The 22,111-nt window shown below is 35.8% G+C and overlaps 2 protein-coding genes across 2 annotated transcripts; one reads left to right on the top strand and one right to left on the bottom strand.

The window, feature by feature from the left end:
- Window positions 1–747: 747 nt before the first annotated feature.
- On the top strand, window positions 748–17,137 carry LOC116114877 (methyl-CpG-binding domain-containing protein 9). The gene is given in 10 exon segments (XM_031401014.1): window positions 748–1,238; window positions 3,970–4,672; window positions 4,846–5,967; window positions 6,074–6,739; window positions 8,362–8,667; window positions 10,176–10,508; window positions 11,073–11,171; window positions 12,225–12,659; window positions 13,280–15,583; window positions 16,305–17,137. Coding segments are annotated over 10 exon segments (6,675 nt in total). The 5' UTR covers window positions 748–834; the 3' UTR covers window positions 16,608–17,137.
- A 1,382-nt stretch (window positions 17,138–18,519) lies between these two features.
- LOC116114878 (homeobox-leucine zipper protein HAT5) lies at window positions 18,520–21,289 on the bottom strand. The gene is made up of 4 exons (XM_031401015.1): window positions 20,657–21,289; window positions 20,196–20,329; window positions 19,559–19,798; window positions 18,520–19,105 (listed from the first exon to the last, which is right to left on the bottom strand). Exons 1-4 carry the CDS (start codon window positions 20,742–20,744, stop codon window positions 18,731–18,733), a joined length of 837 nt encoding a protein of 278 aa, XP_031256875.1. The 5' UTR covers window positions 20,745–21,289; the 3' UTR covers window positions 18,520–18,730.
- Window positions 21,290–22,111: the final 822 nt, after the last annotated feature.

Below are 22,111 nucleotides of genomic sequence, written 5' to 3'. Positions count from 1 at the left end.
AAGGGTGGTAGGTGAGATTTTTCAAAAGGTGATGAGAGATGATATTATAATTTTATTATAAAGCATTGGATTCTACTTTCTAGTAAAAAGTTTAAAGAGAAAGAGGAAGAAGTATCCTCGTACAACATCATCATAATATTTACTTACAATTTATTCAATTCATGTCTTAAGTCACTTTTATTTCATAATTAAAATATATAATAATAAATACAAGATAATAATCACAAAATTTGATAGATGATTTAAATCATGGGTAATCATTTTGTATAAAATCTATTATTTTTTTCCTATATTTAACAGTATTTGATTTGATATGTGTAGAGCCATTATGTTAATCTTGGAAGTATTAATTATTGTAAAAAACTGTAACAGACAATATATGAATAGTAACTCTTTTTTTTTGGTTGTTATTAAAAAAGGAAGACAGATAAAATTTATATGTATATAATAATAATAATGACTAGAAGGCGCTTGATAGAATGGTATGAATCAGAAAACGAAACAGCAACCAGTTGAGAGTTTAGACCCGCGCCTTCATAAAGGCAGTATAAAACCAAGTACACGAACAAAACAATCCCCAATCTCCATTTCTCCACAACCACTGTCCAATCACCCAAACAAAACTATCTTTTATATACTGTTTGTTTGTACCGTCCTCTCTTGGTCCCATTTTGTCTCTCCATCCGTCAAAACCCCAAACACCGAATTTAAAAAAAAAAAAAAAAAAAATCCATAAACCAAAACAGCCAAACAATCCCTCCAGCGGAAGTCGGAAAAAAAGAAAAAAAGAACAAATTCTAAGCAAGCAATGCTTACGTTATTAATTATCGGATAATGGAACTCAGCGATTCGACTCGTTCGCCTCTGGGCATCGATCTCAATGAGATCCCGATAACTTCGTCGACGGATAATCCGGCCGATTGCTTGCCGGAGCCTGCGTCGCCGGTGGTTTCAACCGAGGAAGGTAGGGGCGGGATATGCGGCGCATGCGGAGGGCCGGAGGTGGAGGGATACGTGGTTGTGTGCGACGGCTGCGAGAGGGGTTTTCACTTGGAGTGTGCTGGAATGCACGGGAGGCAGGCGGTTAATCTGGTTGAGTGGGTGTGTAGCGACTGCGTTGAAAGCGGAGTTAAAAGTAAACGCTGGCCGTTAGGCAAGAAAAAGAGGATTTTGGATATAAACGCTTCTCCGCCTAGCGATGCTGATGGAGACGCTGCCGAGGAACTGCTCGATGCCAGGTACGTTAAGTTTGGTTTGTCTTGGTTTTAGCAATGGTGAAAATTTAAGTTTGAATTAAGTGTTAGTAGATTTGTTTTGGAAAACATAGAAGAATAGAATGGAACTTTATTTTAGTTCTACTTTGATTGAGTTGATGATGGTATTTTAAGGTGAAAATAATAATATTTTGGTTTAGCACATTGGTTTAAGTTTGTATAAAAGCTAAAGATTGAATCTTTTGGTGATTTTAGCCTCAGTGAGATGGAAATTTATTTATTATGAATGGTGTTTTGTTATAAGCATAGAGCTAAAAGGTCAAGGCATAGGTAGGGTTATGAGATTGTTGTTTGGATTGTGGGCAATTTTACTTTCTGCAGGGAAGATTTTATACAGACTTCAGTTATTGAATTGCAATTAAGCCCAAAGTCATGAATTTGATACATAATGCATAGGTGGTGTTATTAGTTTGTTGTTGGGATTGTAGGCAATTTTACTGTACTGGGAGGATTTTATGCAGACTTCAGTTATTGAATTGCAATTAAGCCCAAAGTCATGAATTTGACACTGTTAATTTCTTCTGTCCATGCCAAAGCCAAGCTATGTTGTTCACATGCCTCAATCAACTTTTATCCGAGCTATTGGTTCTATCATTGAGGCTAATTTTGGACTACGAAAGCCTCTGACGAGCCTAGCTGAAACAGCTTCTATTATATATCCATGTTTGGTGGTGTCATTAAACACAAGTGGCCAAGCCTCGGGTGATATGGTAAAGCTTCTAAGAAATTACTATAAGAATTTGTTATAGCCTGTTTCACTTCAACACAAATAGGGCAACTTGTTTAGAGACACACTGATAAGTTACTTAGTTTATAACAGTTGCTGTTAAGGTTTATTTCATTTTTCATTTTGAATTAATGAAGGAATGCTAACAGTTCTATTTTTGAGCAAATTAAAAATTGTTTCAAAATAGAAAGGAAAAACTTGATATCTTGCTTGATCTTTAGGGGCCGTTTGGATGGGATTAATATTAGATAACTAGGTTAATATTTTTTAAATTGAGCAGATGACGATATTTGGTTGGTTTGTAAAAAATTATTCTCAGAATATTTTATGACAAACAGTAGCATTTGGGGGGTAAATTGCCAGGAATCCTAATACCTTGGGGTGTGCTGTTATTAAAACTTACCCAAGGTAATATAATTTTGTTTTCCATATTGCCCCTAAACAATTGAGCATTTGGTCCAAATTAGCCTTATATTTGTTAAAATTTACAAAACACCCAATTTATTCATGCAGACACTTTTGTTCTCACTTTTTAAATTTTTCAGACGACATTGCCCTTGTTATGTCATTATTTATAGAAATGCTATTGTACCTAGAACTAGCTACCATCGCCAGCCAATGTGGATCGCCACTGGAGGTTGCCAAAAGTTGCCATAATGGTGTACGACCAGTCGTATATGGTTGGCCGTGCGCCGGTGAGGCCTTTTTTGACCATGGATCGGAACCGGCCAGATCTGGTTGTTTCATGGCCAGATCTATGGCATTGTCGGCGTCATGGCCAAATCTGTAGCACTATTGGCGGCAGCTGACGGTGGTGGCTGGCTGCCGGCAGTGGCTTGGGGTGAGTAGGGGTGTTTTTGTTAAGTTTAAAATGTTTTTGGCTGTTAGGGTGTTTTTGCTAAATCTGAAAAGTAGGGGGTTAAAAGAAATTATTAAAAAAATAAGAATAAAAAATACTATTATATTAATATTTAAAAAGGAGGGCAATTTAAGAATCTATATAACATACCCACCCATTTATCCTCCCAACCAAACATATTATTCACTAATTTATTCGAATCAACCAAACACATTTTTTAAATATTCCTAGTAATCTACAAAGTGATTTTTTATTTCGTTAATAAAATATCCCCTTATAATAAAACATTATATGACCAAAGTTATTTGTTCTTGGCAAGCATAGTACCTACATCACATAGGTCACATTCTTCTTTTTAAAAGAAATCAAGACTCTTCACTAACTAAAACAAACACCAAAGTTATTGTCAGTGCAGGTTTTCTGACCTATAATGTATTGTTTATAAAGGATTTGAATTCTGCTCATGTCAGCTTCTTGGAAACTAGAAGGAATACTGAAGTGATCCTATCCCAAGGAAAAATAAGAAAGAATGAAAAAAGTGGTAGTCACCCAGCTTTTCTTACTCTGATTGTGTTGATAACAAATTGTCTGAATTCTATGCACGTCAGGATTTTGGAATTGTTTTGTCAATTCTTCACTTCTAAAACATGTTAGGGTGAAAAAATTCACTTTTCTTCCTCTTTTGTCTGTAGTATTTATTTCAACTGAGTTAATGACAATTTTTATTTTTGCACTAGGAATCTTAAAAGCCTTAAATATATTTCTAGTCTTTCCTTGTAGAGAAAGGAAAGTAAATCTTGACTTTTGGTAAATGAGAGAGATCTGCCTAAGTGAAAATCTTATAGATGCAAGATCTTAGGAGGGTAATGAATGGTTTTTGGTGCCTTATTATTGGTGGTCATTATTATATCTATTTTAGCAAATTGTAACTGGGAGGAGTTAACTCCTATTTTATTTTTCTCCTGCTTAATCCCTTCTTTTCTATCCTGTGATCCCTGTTTTGAATCTTTTTTCTCTGCATCCGTCTTAATTGTAGATCAATTTATGAATAGATTTCTTGAAATTAAAGTTCTCATGTTAGTTACTGGTTATATTTATTTTGGTTTTAGAAAGCACACCCCGGGTGATAATTCTTTTGGTGGCAATGGATTTATTGCCCCAGTGACCTATTCAAACTTTATATATGCGGGGAATGGATATGGATCTCAGAAATTTTCTGGAATTACGACACACACTGTAAAAACTGGTCTTGAAGATATTTTGCTTCATAGACAAAGAATGGATGGAAGTTTCAATGGGGTAGATTTGGGCTTCTCCACTGGAAATCTTAGGAGTAGTAAATTTCCATCTCAAAATCCCAGCGAGATATTGTTGCAGGCTCTTAGAGAATTTATTTCTGAAAGGCAGGGTTTTCTAGAAGAAGGTTGGTGTGTTGAATTAAGACGTTCTATGAGCAGCTGTCAACTATATGCTGTTTACTGTGCTCCAGATGGAAAGACTTTTGATTCAATGTCTGAAGTTGCTTGTTATCTGGGTTTGATTTCTAACTACAAATCTATGGATGCTGAAATAAGAACTGAAGGATCTGCTGGACAGGAAAGGTTACATCTACCTAAACGAAGAAAGCTAACGAGGTCATCGGTTGTTAATGGTTTTGAGGAAAAAAAGGATTCGATAAGTAGTTATTGTAATGAGTTTTCATCCAATTGTGAACCTATGGAGATTTTTGCTAGTAGATCTGATACTATTGTGGCTGGTGGTACTGAAGCTGTAGGAGAGGAAAATGGTTTCGCTGGATTTCAGCACAATAAGGTAAGTAAACATGTTACTAATGCTTCATCTTCTTTTCTCTAGCTTTAATTTATTTTTTCTGTTTCATGTTAGTGTGATGATGTAGCAGTGAGGGTTTCAGCAGTTTTTGGAATATTATATTTTATTTCAGCTTCCTCTTAATGCCTAATTGTTGTCACACATTTTTTTTTCAGGATGGACTTCCTGTGCAGTTTGAAGATTTTTTTGTTCTTTCTTTGGGGAATGTTGATGTGAGACCTTCATATCATGATGTTAACCAGATCAGTCCTGTTGGTTATACCTCCTGTTGGCATGATAAGATCACTGGCTCTCTTTTTATATGTGAAGTGTCAGATGGTGGCGATTCTGGTCCTGTTTTTAAGGTAAGAAGATGTTCATGCTCTGTGTTGCCCATTCCAAATGGATCAACTATCCTCTTTAGGTCAAATTTTGTGCAATTCTCCGGTCTACATGATGAAGGAAATGGCAATATTGCTCCTTATGGTAATGATTATGATAATGACATCAGTATCCAGATAATTCTTTCAGATCCTTGCCCTCCTATGGAGCATGATATCTTGACTTGTCTAGGAAATAGTGCAAACAAAACTTATGGTGCTTATACATGTGATAATTTATTGCTTGAAGCCAGTTCCATTCATGAAAAATCTAGAAAGCTTCTAACTGATGGTTTAGGGTTGAGGGATGAAATTGGTGAGATTTCTGTTGAAGATCGTTCATCATCATTGGCATGGAGAATGATGTCTCAGAAGCTTGTTGATGCTTGCTCTGAGATCTGTAAACGAAAAGGTGGTTTAAATTTTTTCTGCAAGCACATTGAAAATAGAAGGGGATCACCAAACTGGGATATGATGGACAACAAGAACAAAGTGAGATTTTCTGCACTTGAAAGGTTTTTTGGTTCTCCGGTCTCCATTAACATCCTGTCTGACTTTGGGGGTGATGATAAGTTTGATAAAATAAGCAATGTACTTCTGAAGTGGCTGGACCAGGATAGATTTGGGTTAGACACTGAGTTTGTGCAAGAAATTATTGAACAGCTTCCTGGTGTTAAAGCTTGTTCACGTTATGAATTTCTGAAGCATAGAAGTTACTACATCTCATCCCTAACTGTTGGAAATGGATTCCTGATTGCAAAAAGGAAATGTGGGATAGAAAGCAAGAATGAAGAAGTATCAGATGGTTCATTTGGAAGACTCAACAAACCTCAGTTGGTTGAAGACCATGATCATTGCCCCCCTGGAAAGGCATTGTGCTTGAGGCTTCCTCCTCACATTATTGGTGACTTTTATCAGGTATGCATGTACAATCAGTATTCTGTAGTTTGTTGCAGAACATATTTCTATATTTGGATACACAATTGAGTGATATGAAACCTTGAGCTTCTGCTTATCTTTTCAGGTATGGGAGTTCTTTGGGCGTTTTCATGAAAGTTTAGGTCTGAAGGGACCTTTTTCCTTGGAGGAACTTGAAGAGGAGCTTATCAATCCATGGTTTGATGGCTCAAGTCCTCTTGAGAAATCTGAGAAGAAAATCCAGGGAATTGAACCCTCAAGCTTTCAAGAAACTGACTTTGTGGGTGGACAAATGTCATCCTCAAGGGAAAACCCACATGCATTTATACAGATGGAAACTGGATCAATGAAAGAAGTGGCCCAAGCTAGAATAGCATATGTTAATTACAACAGATGTTCTGGTGTGGTTTTGACCAAGGCTCATAGCTCTTTGCTTGGGGTGCTAATTAGTGAACTGCAATCCAAGGTGGCTGCAATTATTGACCCAAACTTTGATTCTGGAGAGTCGAAATCAAAACGGGGGAGAAAGAAAGATGCAGATAACTCAATTCCTCCTAAGAAGGGTAAGCTCAATATGCTCCCTGTTAACGAATTGACTTGGCCAGAATTAGCACGGAGATACATCTTGGCTTTCTTATCCATGGATGGTGTCCTTGACTCTGCGGACATTACTACTCGTGAAAGTTGTAAAGTGTTTCGCTGCTTACAAGGTGATGGAGGGGTGCTCTGTGGTTCACTTACTGGAGTGGCTGGAATGGAAGCAGATGCCCTGGTAAGATTGGCTCTTGGTTTTTTTATTGGCATTTCACATGCTCTTATTTAGCAGAAATTGTTAACACAAGATCTAGAGAACACTGTTTTAATTTCCTACCATCTCTTAGGCTGTAGATGTACTCCTTGGATATGAATTGTAAGTAGGAATTGCTAGAAGGAATGAAATTACCTTTTTAGTTTTTGCTCAATAGTTAGATCCATCCTGATGTAGATTTAGAATGAAATTCATTTTTCATAAGATGGATTTGAACAATGATTAATGTGATATGTTAGTAGAAGAAATTAAAATTTAGAATTTTTTCTTTTACAGAAATAATTTATTGACTAGACACTAGCTCTCTGAAAAAACAACTTCCCATCAAAGCTTTCTACATATTATCATTACTATTATTATTTTCAGGCAAAATTATAAAAGTCTTGCATATTATCTCAAATGAAATTGGAAGAAGACATATTCATGTAATGATAGCTTTCATAATATCTACTAGTTCAATAATCCAGCTTTACAACTTCATCGGTCAAACAACCAATTGATCATTTGATTGTACGAATTTTCCATCAAAACCATATGCTATTATGAAAAGCTTTTTTCATGTGTTTGATGTTTCTTTTTTGGCAGCATACTATTTAGAAAGGTTTCTTGATGGCAAATGTAACTATCTTGATGGATATTGAATATGGATCTATTTTCTTGTTTGAGCATGGAGTGGTTAACACAGATTTCTTTTAAATTGTTGTGCTATTTAGAAAAGTTTCTTGATGTTCTAGATTTGTTTTTATTTGATTGCATGCAATTTAGAGAAGTTACTTGGATGAGAAATATCACTTTCTTGATGAACCATAATGGATAGGTACTCTTGGTTCACAATCAAGAGGTTAGAGGTTCAAATTCCTACGAGGCCACCTGCTTAGAATATTGTGTCTCATAGGTTGTTTGATTACCGAAGGCTTAGGTTGGGCAGTATTTGCTAGTTTCAAACCCAGTGCACAGACAAGTGTGGTCAATGGATTTTTGGTATCACAAAATATTAACTTTCTAGATTGATTGAACAGGAATCTGTTCTATTTTCTGACATGGGAATGGATTATATGAATGTTCCTTCAAAAATCATATACAATTTCTTAATGTTTCTCGACATACAAGATGTTTCTCTTTGGCTGATACAATTTAAAAAGTTGCTTATGACATATATTGCTTTATTGATTTTAAACATGAATTTATATTATTGCTAAATCCAAGAGTGACATATTCAGAGTTTAACAGCTTCGCTTGTTAAAATTATTGCCAGAATGAAATCCTCCTCAAAGTTCGTGTCTCTTTTAAAGGATTCTGTCAATCTAAGATTTAGATTGTATTTCTGTAGAATTATGATCACTTCATCTGAGAATTATGTGTATCGGGAAGTTACCTTTTTACTCAGCATTTGGCATTGTGGTTACCCTAAATGTATGTGATTGTTTACTTAATTTTAATTTTCTTTGTGATATATGACATCTGTCCAGTGACTTAGTATGTTTAGGCTGTGGTTTTGGCTCTTTGCAATATGATCAAGAATTGGGAACCAAAAAGAAAGACATAATTATAATGTGTACTAATACTTTGACTCTTTCAATCTTCAGTTGCTTGCTGAGGCTACAAAGAAGATTTTTGGTTTTTTGAACAGAGAAAATGACATGCTGACCATTGAAGATGAAGGGTCTGATGCTTCTGGTTCCTGTGAAAAGAAAGTTGTGAGTGATGGTACTATGCCTGAGTGGGCAAAGGTTCTGGAGCCTGTTAGGAAGCTACCAACAAATGTGGGAACCAGAATCAGAAGATGTGTTTATGAAGCCCTAGAGAAAGATCCACCAGATTGGGCCAAAAAAAGATTGGAACATTCAATCAGTAAAGAAGTTTATAAAGGCAATGCATCAGGACCAACGAAGGTGCTATTCTCTGTAGCTTATCTTCTGTGCCTTTTTGAGGAAAATATTTATAATCTGCTTCTATTTTTCTGTTTTATTCTGGGGTGTATGCTGGTCTTTTTTCCTTTAGCAGATCAATGTCATTAAATATGCCTTTCTTCATATTTGAGTTTAAACTACCATTTATTTGTTGATTTTCCTTTTGACTTTATGATTAGTTCTGTAAATTCTTATAAATAAAAATATCATTACTAATACTAAACTAATTCATATAATTTGCCCTTTTTCAACGTAAACCCTTTTTTTTTTTTTTTTTTTTTTTAATTTTTGACAAAATCACCTATTTGTTTTCCTATCTAACATTCAGTGTTAGAGTGCATTTCACAATACAATACATGTAGTTTGATGAGGGTTCAAATGCCTTAAGGTGTCCAAAATGCCTTCTTTCTTGCTTGAACCACCCAAACCACCTTTGGTTTTATATATTTCAATTTCAGCAAGTTGAGAGAGCATACATTCTTCGTTCATAAAAAAGAGTAACAGTATACATTCTTTAAAATAGGTTGTACTTTGTCTTAAGTCGATTTTTTTAATACAAAAAAATTCTTCTACCTTCTCTATATACTCACCATATTCTGAACGGGGGCCAGTTCCATACTCTACAAGCTTAGTGGCCAGGAAACTTGTGAGAAATAATGTGTGGCTCTATAGGATTTGTGACCTCTAGTTGGAATCAAGAGCTTTTAGCACTAAGCTCACCCCTTGGGGTTGTCTTAAATGTAATTTATTTTCTACTTCCAGTACTTTTTTTCTTAGTTTCTACACGTATCTTATCATATATCATATTCTAAATCGATNATGTCACAATACAATACATGTAGTTTGATGAGGGTTCAAATGCCTTAAGGTGTCCAAAATGCCTTCTTTCTTGCTTGAACCACCCAAACCACCTTTGGTTTTATATATTTCAATTTCAGCAAGTTGAGAGAGCATACATTCTTCGTTCATAAAAAAGAGTAACAGTATACATTCTTTAAAATAGGTTGTACTTTGTCTTAAGTCGATTTTTTTAATACAAAAAAATTCTTCTACCTTCTCTATATACTCACCATATTCTGAACGGGGGCCAGTTCCATACTCTACAAGCTTAGTGGCCAGGAAACTTGTGAGAAATAATGTGTGGCTCTATAGGATTTGTGACCTCTAGTTGGAATCAAGAGCTTTTAGCACAAAGCCTCACCCCTTGGGGTTGTCTTAAATGTAATTTATTTTCTACTTCCAGTACTTTTTTTTCTTAGTTTCTACATGTATATTATCATATATCATATTCTAAATCTATCAAAAAGAAATGTGTCTGAATTTGGAGTTACTGTTTTGAACCATTTTTTCTTTATAAATATTTCATTTAGCATGTTTTCTGTTAAATTTTCCTTATATTTTGGTTCTGTTATTTTTGGTCCACGATCAATTAATAATCAGAGCGGGCATGATTCTGAATCTTGTAATTTTTGATTCTTGATTGAATACAGAAAGCCGTTCTTGCAGTGCTGGCAGATGTTCGGAAGGAAGAATTGCCACATAAATCTGACAAGGAAACAAAGAGAAAGACTGTCCTATCTGTATCTGACATCATAATGAAGCAATGTCGTATTGTCTTACGTCATGCTTCTGCTGCAGATGATGCAAAAGTTTTCTGTAATTTACTGGGAAGAAAGTTGAGTTCTATTGATAATGATGATGAGGGGCTACTTGGATTGCCTGGCATGGTATCTCGTCCTCTGGATTTTAGGACTATTGATATGAGATTGGCAGTTGGGGCGTATGACAGATCACATGAATCTTTTCTTGAGGATGTTCGGGAGGTCTGACTATGACTATAGTTTTTCATTTGCTTTTGACTTCGTAAAGTTTTTCCAATGCATATTGCTCGACTTCCTCTGAGTTCCTTTATTCATGATTGATGATGCCTGTGTCCATTTCACTTATTAAAAGTTGGCATGAGTTAGACTGCGAACTTGGTTGTATATTAATATGATAAGTGAACCTTATCGTTTGGCAATGTGATTTATTATCTTATAGCCAGAAAGATTGGTAATGAACTATGCTTTCGGATATCTAATCTGATGAACACATGAGAGGATTATTATGAATTAATATATGATTTCTATTCATTGTGCTTTTTTGAGTTTAAATATTCTAGCTTGAGGATCACATAAACAAATTTGTTAGGAAGGTATTTACTTTCTAAATTTAAGAGCTACACCTGGTGTGTTATTATGGTTTTAATGCTTGCGTTAAATCACATTAGCGTGTTATTATGACGTTGGACTTGCAAGTGCTTTTTTAGGTTAGGTCTGTCTTGTTTTGATGAATTATGTGGATATGCCAGCTTGTAAAATGAAATAACCATTTCTTTAACCTGGCAGTTATGGAATAATGTGCGAATGGCATATGCGGATCAGCCTGATTTTGTTGAATTGGCTGAGAAATTATCCCAGAATTTTGAAGCATTGTATGAAAAGGAGGTTTGTATTTCTCTTTCTCCATCCCATTTATTTAAAATTGTTTGTCAACATTTTTTGTGTAAGAGTATATGGACTGGTGTTTTGCTAATGCTACATCCAATTGTTAATGTTTGAATTTCCCAGTAGTACTAAAGAGGCAGAGATAGAAACACTGGTTTTACCTGTGGTGATTACAAACTTTAGCTATTTAATTTATTATTATTTATTTATTTATTTATTTTTGTTCTGTGAGAAGAAGAGCAAATAATATCATTTATTGAAAAAATAATTACAAAAGAGTGAACAAGTTGTTCACAAAAATCTATAGGAACTCTGTCCTTTTTGTCTTGCCAAATCACCCAAAAAGTGGCTAAAAAGCACCGCTTCATTAAACTTTGACCTTTTCTCCTTTACCCAAACCATAAACTTGTTTTTAAAAAAAACCACTACAAGAGGATGGAATGACCCACAAAAACGTTTGACCTATTTTCTTTCTGTGGACTGAGCTTCTTATAGATCAAGCAATGGAATAAAACTATGATTTTAATATTTCAATGTCATTCACCTTTGCATTTTAGCTTGGGTATTAGGATTAATTGCAAGACTGCATTAGGAATGCATTACCTTATGATTTAGCAATCAACTCAGTAAATACATTAATGGAGGTCAAGTGTCCTCAATTTGAAAAAGTTTTCTGAGGTGTAGAGAAGTAAGCAAAAATATATTACAACTTTGTTGAAAAAGTGAAGTCATGGAAAGAAGCAGAATTTTAATGTAACAAAACACGATTCTTCAGATCTTTTCAATTTTGTGGTAATAAATAATAGGAAATACAGGGTGTAAACCTAAAGAATGATCACTGAAATGCTTAACGTAAGTCCTTAAAATGTCAAACATTATCGATTATATTTTCACTTGAAAGAAGTATGTAAAGAGGAAAATAATTGATGGTCTTCATATGAATTAAACGTATGTTATGCTCCCTCTGTCCCTGGCTGCCCTCTTAGTGCACATCAGTGTTTCTTATCTTTCTTTTTAATTTGTTTTAGCTGTTTAATGCTTCTTCTGTTGTAGGTTGTCCCCCTGGTTCAGAAACTCGTGGGGTATGCCAAATCGGAATGCTTAGATGCTGAAGCTAAACGAGAAATAAATGATATTATTGCTCTCACAAGTGAGGTTCCAAAAGCTCCGTGGGATGAAGGAGTCTGCAAAGTATGTGGGGTGGATAAAGATGATGATAGTGTTCTTCTATGTGATACTTGCGATGCTGAGTATCATACTTATTGCTTGGATCCTCCACTTGCACGGATTCCTGAAGGGAACTGGTATTGTCCATCTTGTGTTGTCAGTAACCATAAGCTTCAGGATTTATCAGGACATTCTGGAGTCGGTGGTCGAAGCAGAGGAAAGAAATACCAGGGAGAAGTGACTCGAGTGTACTTGGGGGCACTTAGGCATTTAACAGCTGTAATGGAAGAAAAAGAGTATTGGGAGTACAATGTAGATGAGGTTTGTCTGTTGAACCCTTCTCATTTATCCATCTTAGTCTTAAACATTTTGATAAATTCAACTGCTATTTGATTGAATACGCCAGACCTTTGCATTGATTTGATTCCAACTTGTATAGACTAGTTGGCTTTTGCTTATAATGCATAGCTTGTGATCATCCACTTAAGTTATCGGTCGATTGTGGTTGTACCTCTAGATTCATCTATATGCACATTAAACATAGACGGTGCATGAGTTGCTATACTGTTTTTGCTATGTTTCTGTGTTTTCTGTGTTTTTGTAATTTTATTATGAGTTCCTTCTGTAACTTATCTTACATCTTGATTCATGATGGTTGTTCTGTGACCTGGAAATTCTGTGCTATCGTTGGCTTTGAACTGGGTCAACCTTGATTTATGAAGATATGTGCATAAGTGCAGAATGGTTTGGGTCTTTGTCTTTTAGTTGAATTTGACCACATTTCTATTGTTATACTTATGGAATGTGAAAAAAGCTATATGGTTTATTGTGCATTTTATGATTGAGTCAGTTCTGGTTTTTCTATGTTGTTTATAGTGCATTTATGTTCTTTGTGTGTACAAATTGTGGTTAATAGAGCTCTTCTCCTTTTATGTATGCAGAGAACCTTCTTGCTTAAGTTTTTATGTGATGAGTTACTTAATTCAGCCGTTATTCGTCAACACCTTGAGCAATGTGCTGAAACAACTGCTGAATTGCAGCAGAAATTACGTTCCTTTTCTGCAGAATGGAAGAATTTAAAGTCTAGGGAAGAAATTGTGGCTGCAAGAGTTGCAAAGGTGGAGACAACTGTGCTTAATGCAATTGGAAACGTTAAGGAGGGATCCACAACTACTCTTAGAAACAATGGCAAATTTATGGGATAGCCACAGGGCTCAAGCTGTGGAAATAATGGCTTTGTTGTCTCCTCTGATGATGTACATCCAACAGAGGGTGGTCGACAGGAATCTGAGCTAAATGATTCTGATAGGCGCCCATCTCTCTTGTATTCAGAGAAGAGTTATAAGTTTAACAGCCAATTCATGAACCCTGTAGATACTGAAGATAAAATAAAAGATCATCATGCTGTTGTTGACAACAGTAAAATACCTTTTCAAGAGAATGATAAATCATTTAAACCAAATGAGCTCCCTTTATCAAATACTTTGCCACAAGATGACGTGAGTAGAGAAATCCATTTAAAGGAAAACTTACAAGAATTGACAAAGGAAATTGCAACTCAAATACCACCTTCAGATCATCAGGGACTCTCTACCCCATCAGAATTGTTGAGCCCTCAAGTAGCTCATGAAGTGCCATTTGTTGTCACAAATGAGTCACAAGCATACAATCTTGAGTTGAACACGATCAAGAATGACATACTTGTTCTACAAGACTTAATAACCGCCACAGAATCACAGCTTTTGAAGCTAACTGTGAGGAGGGAGTTTTTGGGAAGTGATTCTATTGGTCGATTGTATTGGGTTTCAGCTATGCCTGGTATGCAGCCACAGGTTATTGTTGATGGGAGTTTTACATCACATCAAGGAAGAAAAAGGCTGGATTTTCGAAAGCAAATGGGCAAAAATTCAATCTTGCAGACTTCCACTTCATCAGACACAAATACTGTCTTGAATTTAGAGGGCTCAAAAGCTTGCTGCCCATTTTCCTATGATCCTAATGTTACTATGGCTAGTCCACATTGGGTTTTTTATCAAAATGATGCTGAAGTTAAAGAATTGTTTCTGTGGTTGAAGGACAACAACCTGAAAGAAAGAGAACTGAAAGAGTCTATTCTGCACTTGCAAAGGCTAAGATTCCAGGATCCTGAACAAACTAAAAACCAAGTGCAGGACGACTGCCAAAGTTGTTTGAGAACACCCACTAATAGTGAAAAAGCTGGACCTATTGATTGTCTTGTTACTAAGGCGGCCTTGTTGCTGGAGAAGAATTATGGTCCTTGCTTTGACTCAGAAACCACTGAAATTGTGAAGAAGCGGGGAAAAAAGGCAAGAGTGACTAGTGAAGAGAAAATGTATCGTTGTGAATGCTTAGAACCGATTTGGCCTTCCAGAAACCACTGCCTCTCGTGCCACAGAACTTTTTTCACTGAAGTTGAATTTGAGGAGCATAATGATGATAGGTGCAGTTCAGGTCCTCCAGTCTTTGAGAAGAGCAAAGAGATAAATAATTCTTTGAGAGGGAAGGGGAATATGAAATCTGACATACCTAGGGAAGCATGCACTTCTGAAATTGATGTTGAAACTTCTAAAAGTGGGTGCAATGACATGGCCTCACGGTTGATAAAGTTTCAAAATGAAGGGTTAGTGTGCCCTTTTGACTTGGAGGAGATAAGATCCAAGTTTATGACGAAAGATTCTAATAAAGAATTGATACAGGAGATCGGTCTCATTGGTTCAAAAGGAATCCCCTCGCTTATCCCATCTGTATCTCCTTTCCTGAGCGACCCTACTTTAATGTTAAATTCTCCCCAGAAAGAGGTAGGCGGCGCAGGGGATGAGTTGAAGGCTGGCAAGAGACTGTTATCTGCAGAAGCAAACCTGTCTGTGGCTAATGCTGGCAATGACAACATCATGGATGGTTCTTCCAGACAATCTGCTGCAACTGGGATACCTGGAGTACCTAAAAGGAATAAACCAGCCTTGGGATATTCTAAACAAAGAGATGAAAGATCCTTTTCAGATAGACAATTTTCTGAAGTTGGGGTTGCTCACTGTTGTGTAGTTCCCCAGTCTTCATTGAGGCCATTAATTGGTAAAGTGTCACAGATAATGAGGCGGCTCAAGATTAATTTACTAGATATGGAGGCTGCTTTCCCTGAAGCAACTTTGAGACCTTCAAAGGCCCATGCTGAAAGGAGGTGGGCTTGGCGTGCGTTTGTTAAATCTGCAGAAACAATATATGAGGTTGGTTTCATTCCCTTCTTATTATGGGTACTTTGTACAGTGTTAATTGCTGTCTCGGTCCGTCTTTATGGTGTCTTTCATAAAATCTTTGGGATTAGTGTGGAAATTTTCTGCTTTTTGAATGTTTTTACGTAGTTTATCTTGTTGAGGTAATTGAAACAGTTACCTGCTTTTTTCATTAGATGTGGCATGGAAGTATGCTTTCATTGCAATGGGAATAGGAACTTCTAAAATTTTCTAATTTAGCACAATACACTTAGTGGTCAGACCACCATCTGAATTCTCTATTGTAGGGTGCACAGTCATGTCATTTTCCCTTTTGCCAGGAGATAATTAGATAGGAAACTTGACTTTTGGTTCAAGAATATGATTCATGGTTTCTGCATGTCCTCAAGATTTAATTATGGAAACTGTTTGGGCTGAGTTATGTTGATCAATATTACCACAAAATACAAACGTGTAAATTCAATTCATAACTACTGATCTCAAAACATGCTTATAACTTGTATTATTGTTAGTTTAATGGATTATTGATCTTTCCTCTTTTTATTACCTTTCTTGTTTTGCTGTTTGAGTATAATAAAAATGTACGAGACAATTGTGTAATGACTGTTTTAATTTTTTTCTTTTAAAGTTCCTCATTCATTAGTTATTCTTTAAATGCATGGATTTGTTGAGACTTAAAACATTTTTTTTTTTTTTTTAATTTTTTCTCTATCAGATGGTCCAGGCTACAATTATATTGGAAGACATGATCAAGTCTGAGTATTTGAGGAATGAGTGGTGGTATTGGTCATCATTCTCAGCAGCTGCCAAAACATCCACTATGTCTTCTCTTGCCTTGCGAATATACTCCCTTGATGCAGCCATTGTTTATGAGAAGTCCTTATCCAATTCCGATGCAATTGACAGTTTGAAGGTTAGCAGCATTCTGGAGCATAAGTCACTGCCCAGTTCGGAATTGGCAGAAAAGTTAAAGGTAAGCCGAAAATGTAATAAGAAGCGAAAGGAACCAGATGGTTGATTTAGGGGTCTGTGGCTTTTGAATTCATTGGGAGAGACAATCCAGACAAATTGGGTCCCGGTGCCAGTGGAAGGTGACGGCCAGCCTGTTTTGTAATAATAAAGAAGGTTCCTATAATCAAGACCACATTTGGGTCAATTGGTCAAATTGATCATGAGGATAATTTGGGAACCGAAGGCGCAATGCTGCCACTGCCACTGCTGCTTCAGGTGCGTGTGTATACAAAGCTGACAATGCTAACTTGGATTTGGAAGCAGAGTCCTAAAGCTACCTTTTTTTTCTGAAGTTGTATTCATCAGGACTAGTGGATTAGTGAGAATGCTTCCAGTTTTGGACTGCTTTTTGCTTCAGTGTTTAGATTTGTTCTTGGAATGACAGGCGAAATAGAAGAAAAATTTCTGAGATGAGCACGATCCATATACATATACAAAATAAATTAGTGTAAAAGGAAAAAGAAGTAAGGAAAGAAAATCAAACTGAGCAGAGTAGCAATCTCATTCTTTATTCATTTCTTTATTTCTATTGTCTCACTCCTTTCCTCATTCCTTCTGGTTCTTTTCATTTGGTTTTTCCTAACTTGGCATAATGTAGGAAGAAGGAAAACTTATTGCTTTGTCCGAGGTTACTTGTGGTTGCTAGCATAGAAATTTATGGTGGAATTTTACATCGTGGTCTCCTATTCTAACTCAATGTAGTTTACTAGTATTAATGATTCTTTTTCCTAGGAACTTAACTAAGAGGGATACAATTGTTCTTCAGAAACCAGGATCCCAACATTGCACACCGAACAAGTAATGAATTTTCTTGTTTCACTTTCTACTATTGTAATCTGAAAGTAATCCACATATTTTCTTTTAATAGAATTTGGTAGTTAGGAACATTAGTTTTTGGCATCACATTCTCGTCGAGACTGGAGCAGATTCAACATTCTTTGGTGGAAATATTAGTTTAGATAAGTCTTTCTTTTCATTTTTCTAACTATAGGTGCAATACAAAATAGCTGAAAATGGAGAATTGCTGGGAAGTTACATTGAAGAGATATATGGTCGGTTGGAGTTTGGTAGCTTTATGTATGGTTTGATTTGTAGATATCCGTTAATTTTCTCAATGGCTGTTTGCTTGTTGAAACTTTACATTTTGGTGTGGCAATGCAGGCCATGTGATAACTATAAGACATCATAAAGTTCTAGGTACACAAGATAGGTATAGGCATATGACTATAATTTTTTTGAAGACTTTATTTTATTCTTTGAATTCTACTTAGAATTTGTTGTTATTTCTTTCTTTGAGTAGGATAGAGTTTTTCATTAATTTCTTTTAATCAAAGGTTTACCACCCCACTAGTGTTTTATGTTGTTTTGGGAGGCAGACTTCTTGATTACTGCTCTTCCTATTTTTCTCCAAAATTCTTGCTTCTTATCGTCATCACTATGACATTGGCTTTTCTTTGTCCAGCTAAAATATTGGGAATATACCGGAAGTAGGTGCATATATACCATCCAGAGAGGTGGAAGGACAGGACCAGAAAGAAAAAAGGAGGCGAATAGTAGGAATTAATATTAAAGTTTATTGCAAGTTGGAAGTGGCTGATGATGTATGTGTGGAGTTCCTATATGGCGAAGAATATGAAAATCATACAGAAACCTCTTCTGTAGGAGTTGAAATCTGAATGCAAATCTTTCTGCCCTTGTTTTATACCACCGACAGAAAAATATCTTCTTGGTAGGTTCATCTGACTTAAAATGTGTGCATTTTTTGTATAAATGTATCTTCTGTTGCTTGAGCATCTGTTAGATAAGTGTGAATTGGTGATCTTAAACTACTTGGTCAGGTGAGATATTCTTAGATAATTAGAGCTCATATTGAGGTTTGAGATGGTTGATTATGAAAGTCTCAAATTGGGAAATCTCACTCTTAGGTAGCCATCCATTCAAAGGATGTTACATCACTTCATAACTGTAATACAACTCAAAACCCAATTGACTTCAACACGGTTTTATTCATACTAAGCCCCATACATCCACATATAAAGTCATTACTTTCATATAGTTTTTTTAACTGATAATGCTTAAACGGAAAATACAAAGACAAAAGAGCTTAGTAACAAAGTTTGATTAGTGGCCCTATAATGACCACATCCACCACTCCAATGGCTCCTCAGGCTGCTGATTCTGTGCACCCACAAACACATCGGGGAAGTAACTCCGGCCGTCATCACTTCCGTCCTCCTCCTCTGATTGAACCCCATCAACGGGCCCCATGCATCCTGTGTATTTATTACTTGGAAAATATGAAATCGAATCACCACTGTCCACAATTTGTGGACAATCCTCATCAACCACTGCACTTCCACCACTGCCAGAACTCAGCCGATCCTCAACCTTATTGCTCAATCGGGCTACTGAAACTTGTACCATTTCTGGTGTCACTGCCTCACTCTTTTTCCCTTGTTTATTATTCTCTTCTTTTGCTCCAAGTTTCTCAGTTAAAGAAACCACCTAGAGTTAAAGTTACATCACTATGAAAATCAGACACCCAATGTAAAATTGTTAAGGCATGACTGTCCATATTTGAAGTTTTCATTGTGGGGAATAAGAAAGGAAGAGTCTAGGTTATATCGAGAAAGGCAAAATCGCAAAAGTATATTCGTCTTTATATGGCTTTTAAAAATGATATCTTTTAAATCAAAGTGGGGTTTAGAACATATGCTAAATTTGAAAACACGTGTTTTTGCCTATAAAGTCGAATATCACATTTAGAACGTCCCAATCAAACAGGCTATAGGTGTCCCCAACAACATCCGTCATCTTAAGAACATCAAATCTTTATAATGTTTCAGTAACTTATAATGTTGATTATTCACATGCAGAACATAACAAAAAATGGGTTAATTTATAATCTAGAAACAAATTTAGTTGTATGATTATGTTTAATTAATTTTAGTAATTTACCTGAGATTTCAGATTCTCATTTTCCTTGAGAATGGTGTCGAAGTTAGAGAGGAGAGCATCATAAGAAGCTTTAAGGAGATCATAATCTCTTTCAAGTTGCTTGGTCTTCCACCGAGCGCGGCGGTTCTGGAACCAAACAGCCACCTGTCTCGGCTGCAATCCCAGCTTCTTAGCCAACTGGGTCTTCCGTTCTGGCTCCAGTTTGTTCTCTGCCTCAAAGCTCTTCTCCAGCAGATTCACCTGATTAACATAACATCACTTCATCACCACATCAAAAATTAATAATTACTCACTCATCAAATTGGATTCATATTTTATGCTTTAATTTTGGTTATTGAGACCATTTATTCTGTCAACTGTCTATGTTAAACACAGACAACTCATCAGGTTCACGCACCCCCCCAAAAAAAAAATCTAAACTCAATCTTGTTGACTTCTTCTTCCTTACCCTTCTTCTTAAAAACTAATGAACCAATCTTTTTTGTTTCGTAGTGTAGTAAGATAGATTCGGTTTCGAAACGAGAATAAAAAAAAAAAAAAAAAAGAAGAAACGAACTTGATGCTGATAAGGCTATATATTAATAGTAAAGGAATAAAACTCGAGAAAATTGAAAGTTGTGAGTAGAAATTAAGCAACCTGCTCAGGAGATAAGCGGCGTTTTTTCTCAGGTGACTGCTCGTCATAATAGCAGTCATCGAACAAGTCGTCTGGTGAAGTGAAGAAAGGTCGCCTCTTTGAGGTCTCCTCAATGTTCATCATCGATCTTGCTCCTTTATATCACAATCAACCAAACAAAATTTAAAACATATTAGTAACCAAATACAAGTTTGATGACAAGATCTATTAATCAATCACCTTCAAACTAAAAAATTCAAAGATCGTTCCTTTCTTTAATTTCTCAGTAACCACACAGTGCATATTGAAACCATAAAAAAGATAAAAAAAAGGAGAAAGAGAAAAAAGCAGCCCACATCTTTTTATCTTCTTCTACTGTCATGAAAAACATGAAGAAACTGAGTCACAAAGCATGACATGCAGATAGATACACAGCTAGATCATCATCAAAACAGTAAAAAAAAAAAAAAAAAAAAAATTACCTCGAAGTAAGGAATCTCCATTTCCGAGGAACAACATGTTGCCAGGGCAGGCTACAGAAGGGTCGAAGAAAAGACGTCCGGACTCCATGACAAAACCTTGCAAATTATCTCTTTGATCACTCAACGTATTATATGATTACGTTGAATGAGTGGACGACGACGACGATGATGGTGAGAAGAAGTAGAGTTTAAACACAAAAACAATCTAAAAGGGGTGGTTGTGAGCAGACGATGACGACGATGATGAGAAGAAGTAGAGTTTAAACAAATATTAATTAAAGATTAGAAAATCATGAGCTTGTGACGAAAGAAGCTAGTAGTCCACAGCAACCTTGCCGGAGTTTCCAAGGGACATATACAAAATCCCATCATACCACCACCAACCTTACCCAGTTCGGAGTAAAATTTGCTTATATTTCAGCAAAAGTTGGTGATAGAAACATAAAAAAAAAACGAATCGGAATTTTAAGGGTTTGGCAGAAAAGAGTTTTGGGTGCGGACGGTTTGGCCGTAGGAGTTTTTATCCCCGGAAGTTTAGAGTTCCGGTGAGAGAGAGTTGTGTTTTGTGTTTGTGAGTTTGTGTCTGTCACTCTTTGCGTCGCTTGTAGGTGTTTTTTGCAACTAAAGTTTCAAGAGAGGGCTCTATCGGATTTTATATTCATTCTCACCTTCTGAAATGCCTGTAATGCCCTTCTTCTTTAGATTTGTGTTTTTTTCCAATTGGCGTGAATTCTTTTCTTTTCTCGATTTGTCTAATTTTTAAGAAAGACTTTATATATAGGGTAGCTTTTATCCAAATTAAATTTAAATAATTCTTTTTAATGCTAACTTTGTAACTTCTAAATCATAGGATTATAATAAATTTATGGTTAAAAATTTGTCACAAATTAGTTTAAAATATTGTCTTTCACTAAAATAATTTTATGTCGGACAGAATTTAATTTTATATTATTTATTTTAAAATTTAGTTGAAATGCCGGTATATCATATTATTTAATTTAGTTATGACCCTCTTTCTAATGGAAAACTTTTATAAATTTTTTTTATTATTAAATGATAAATTTTTAAAATTTCATGTTAGTTTTTGAGGTCAATGATTTATTTAATTTTTTCCATTTCTTTTTATTTGTTTTATTAATAGGGAGGTTTTTGTAATAATGCTTGTCATTTTCGATTAGTATATGAGAGTGGACTTTTAGTGGGGTTCTTGGTGGTGTAAACTAACTTGCGCCGTGGGTGCGTAGTGTTCCAATAGATCTGGGCCGTTAGATTTGTATGAAGTGGGAAAATAAGCGATGTATGGTGTGTGCCAGAGTGTTAAACAAGTCCCATGCTTCGTGGTCGGGAGATTGTCGGATCTACATCTCTCATATTTCCTGAAACTGCAGTCAACGGTTCTGATTCTCTCCGTTTCTTCCGTACTTTCACAACACAAAGCATATTATCAATCCTGAG

Source organism: Pistacia vera, unplaced genomic scaffold, assembly GCF_008641045.1.
Source record: "Pistacia vera cultivar Batoury unplaced genomic scaffold, PisVer_v2 Contig724, whole genome shotgun sequence".
Lineage (NCBI taxonomy): Eukaryota > Viridiplantae > Streptophyta > Magnoliopsida > Sapindales > Anacardiaceae > Pistacia > Pistacia vera.
Note: the sequence above shows the minus strand (reverse complement) of the source record. Positions and strands in the feature narration are given on the sequence as shown.

What these genes read in the sequence shown, in the direction of transcription:
- LOC116114878 (XM_031401015.1), bottom strand. Translation starts at nt 20,744, where the DNA reads ATGGAGTCCGGACGTCTTTTCTTCGACCCTTCTGTAGCCTGCCCTGGC. An exon ending in TGGAGATTCCTTACTTCGAG is followed by an intron (nt 20,330 to 20,656) that starts GTAATTTTTTTT and finishes TGTGATATAAAG; the next exon opens with GAGCAAGATCGATGATGAAC. An exon ending in GCCGCTTATCTCCTGAGCAG is followed by an intron (nt 19,799 to 20,195) that starts GTTGCTTAATTT and finishes TATGTTAATCAG; the next exon opens with GTGAATCTGCTGGAGAAGAG.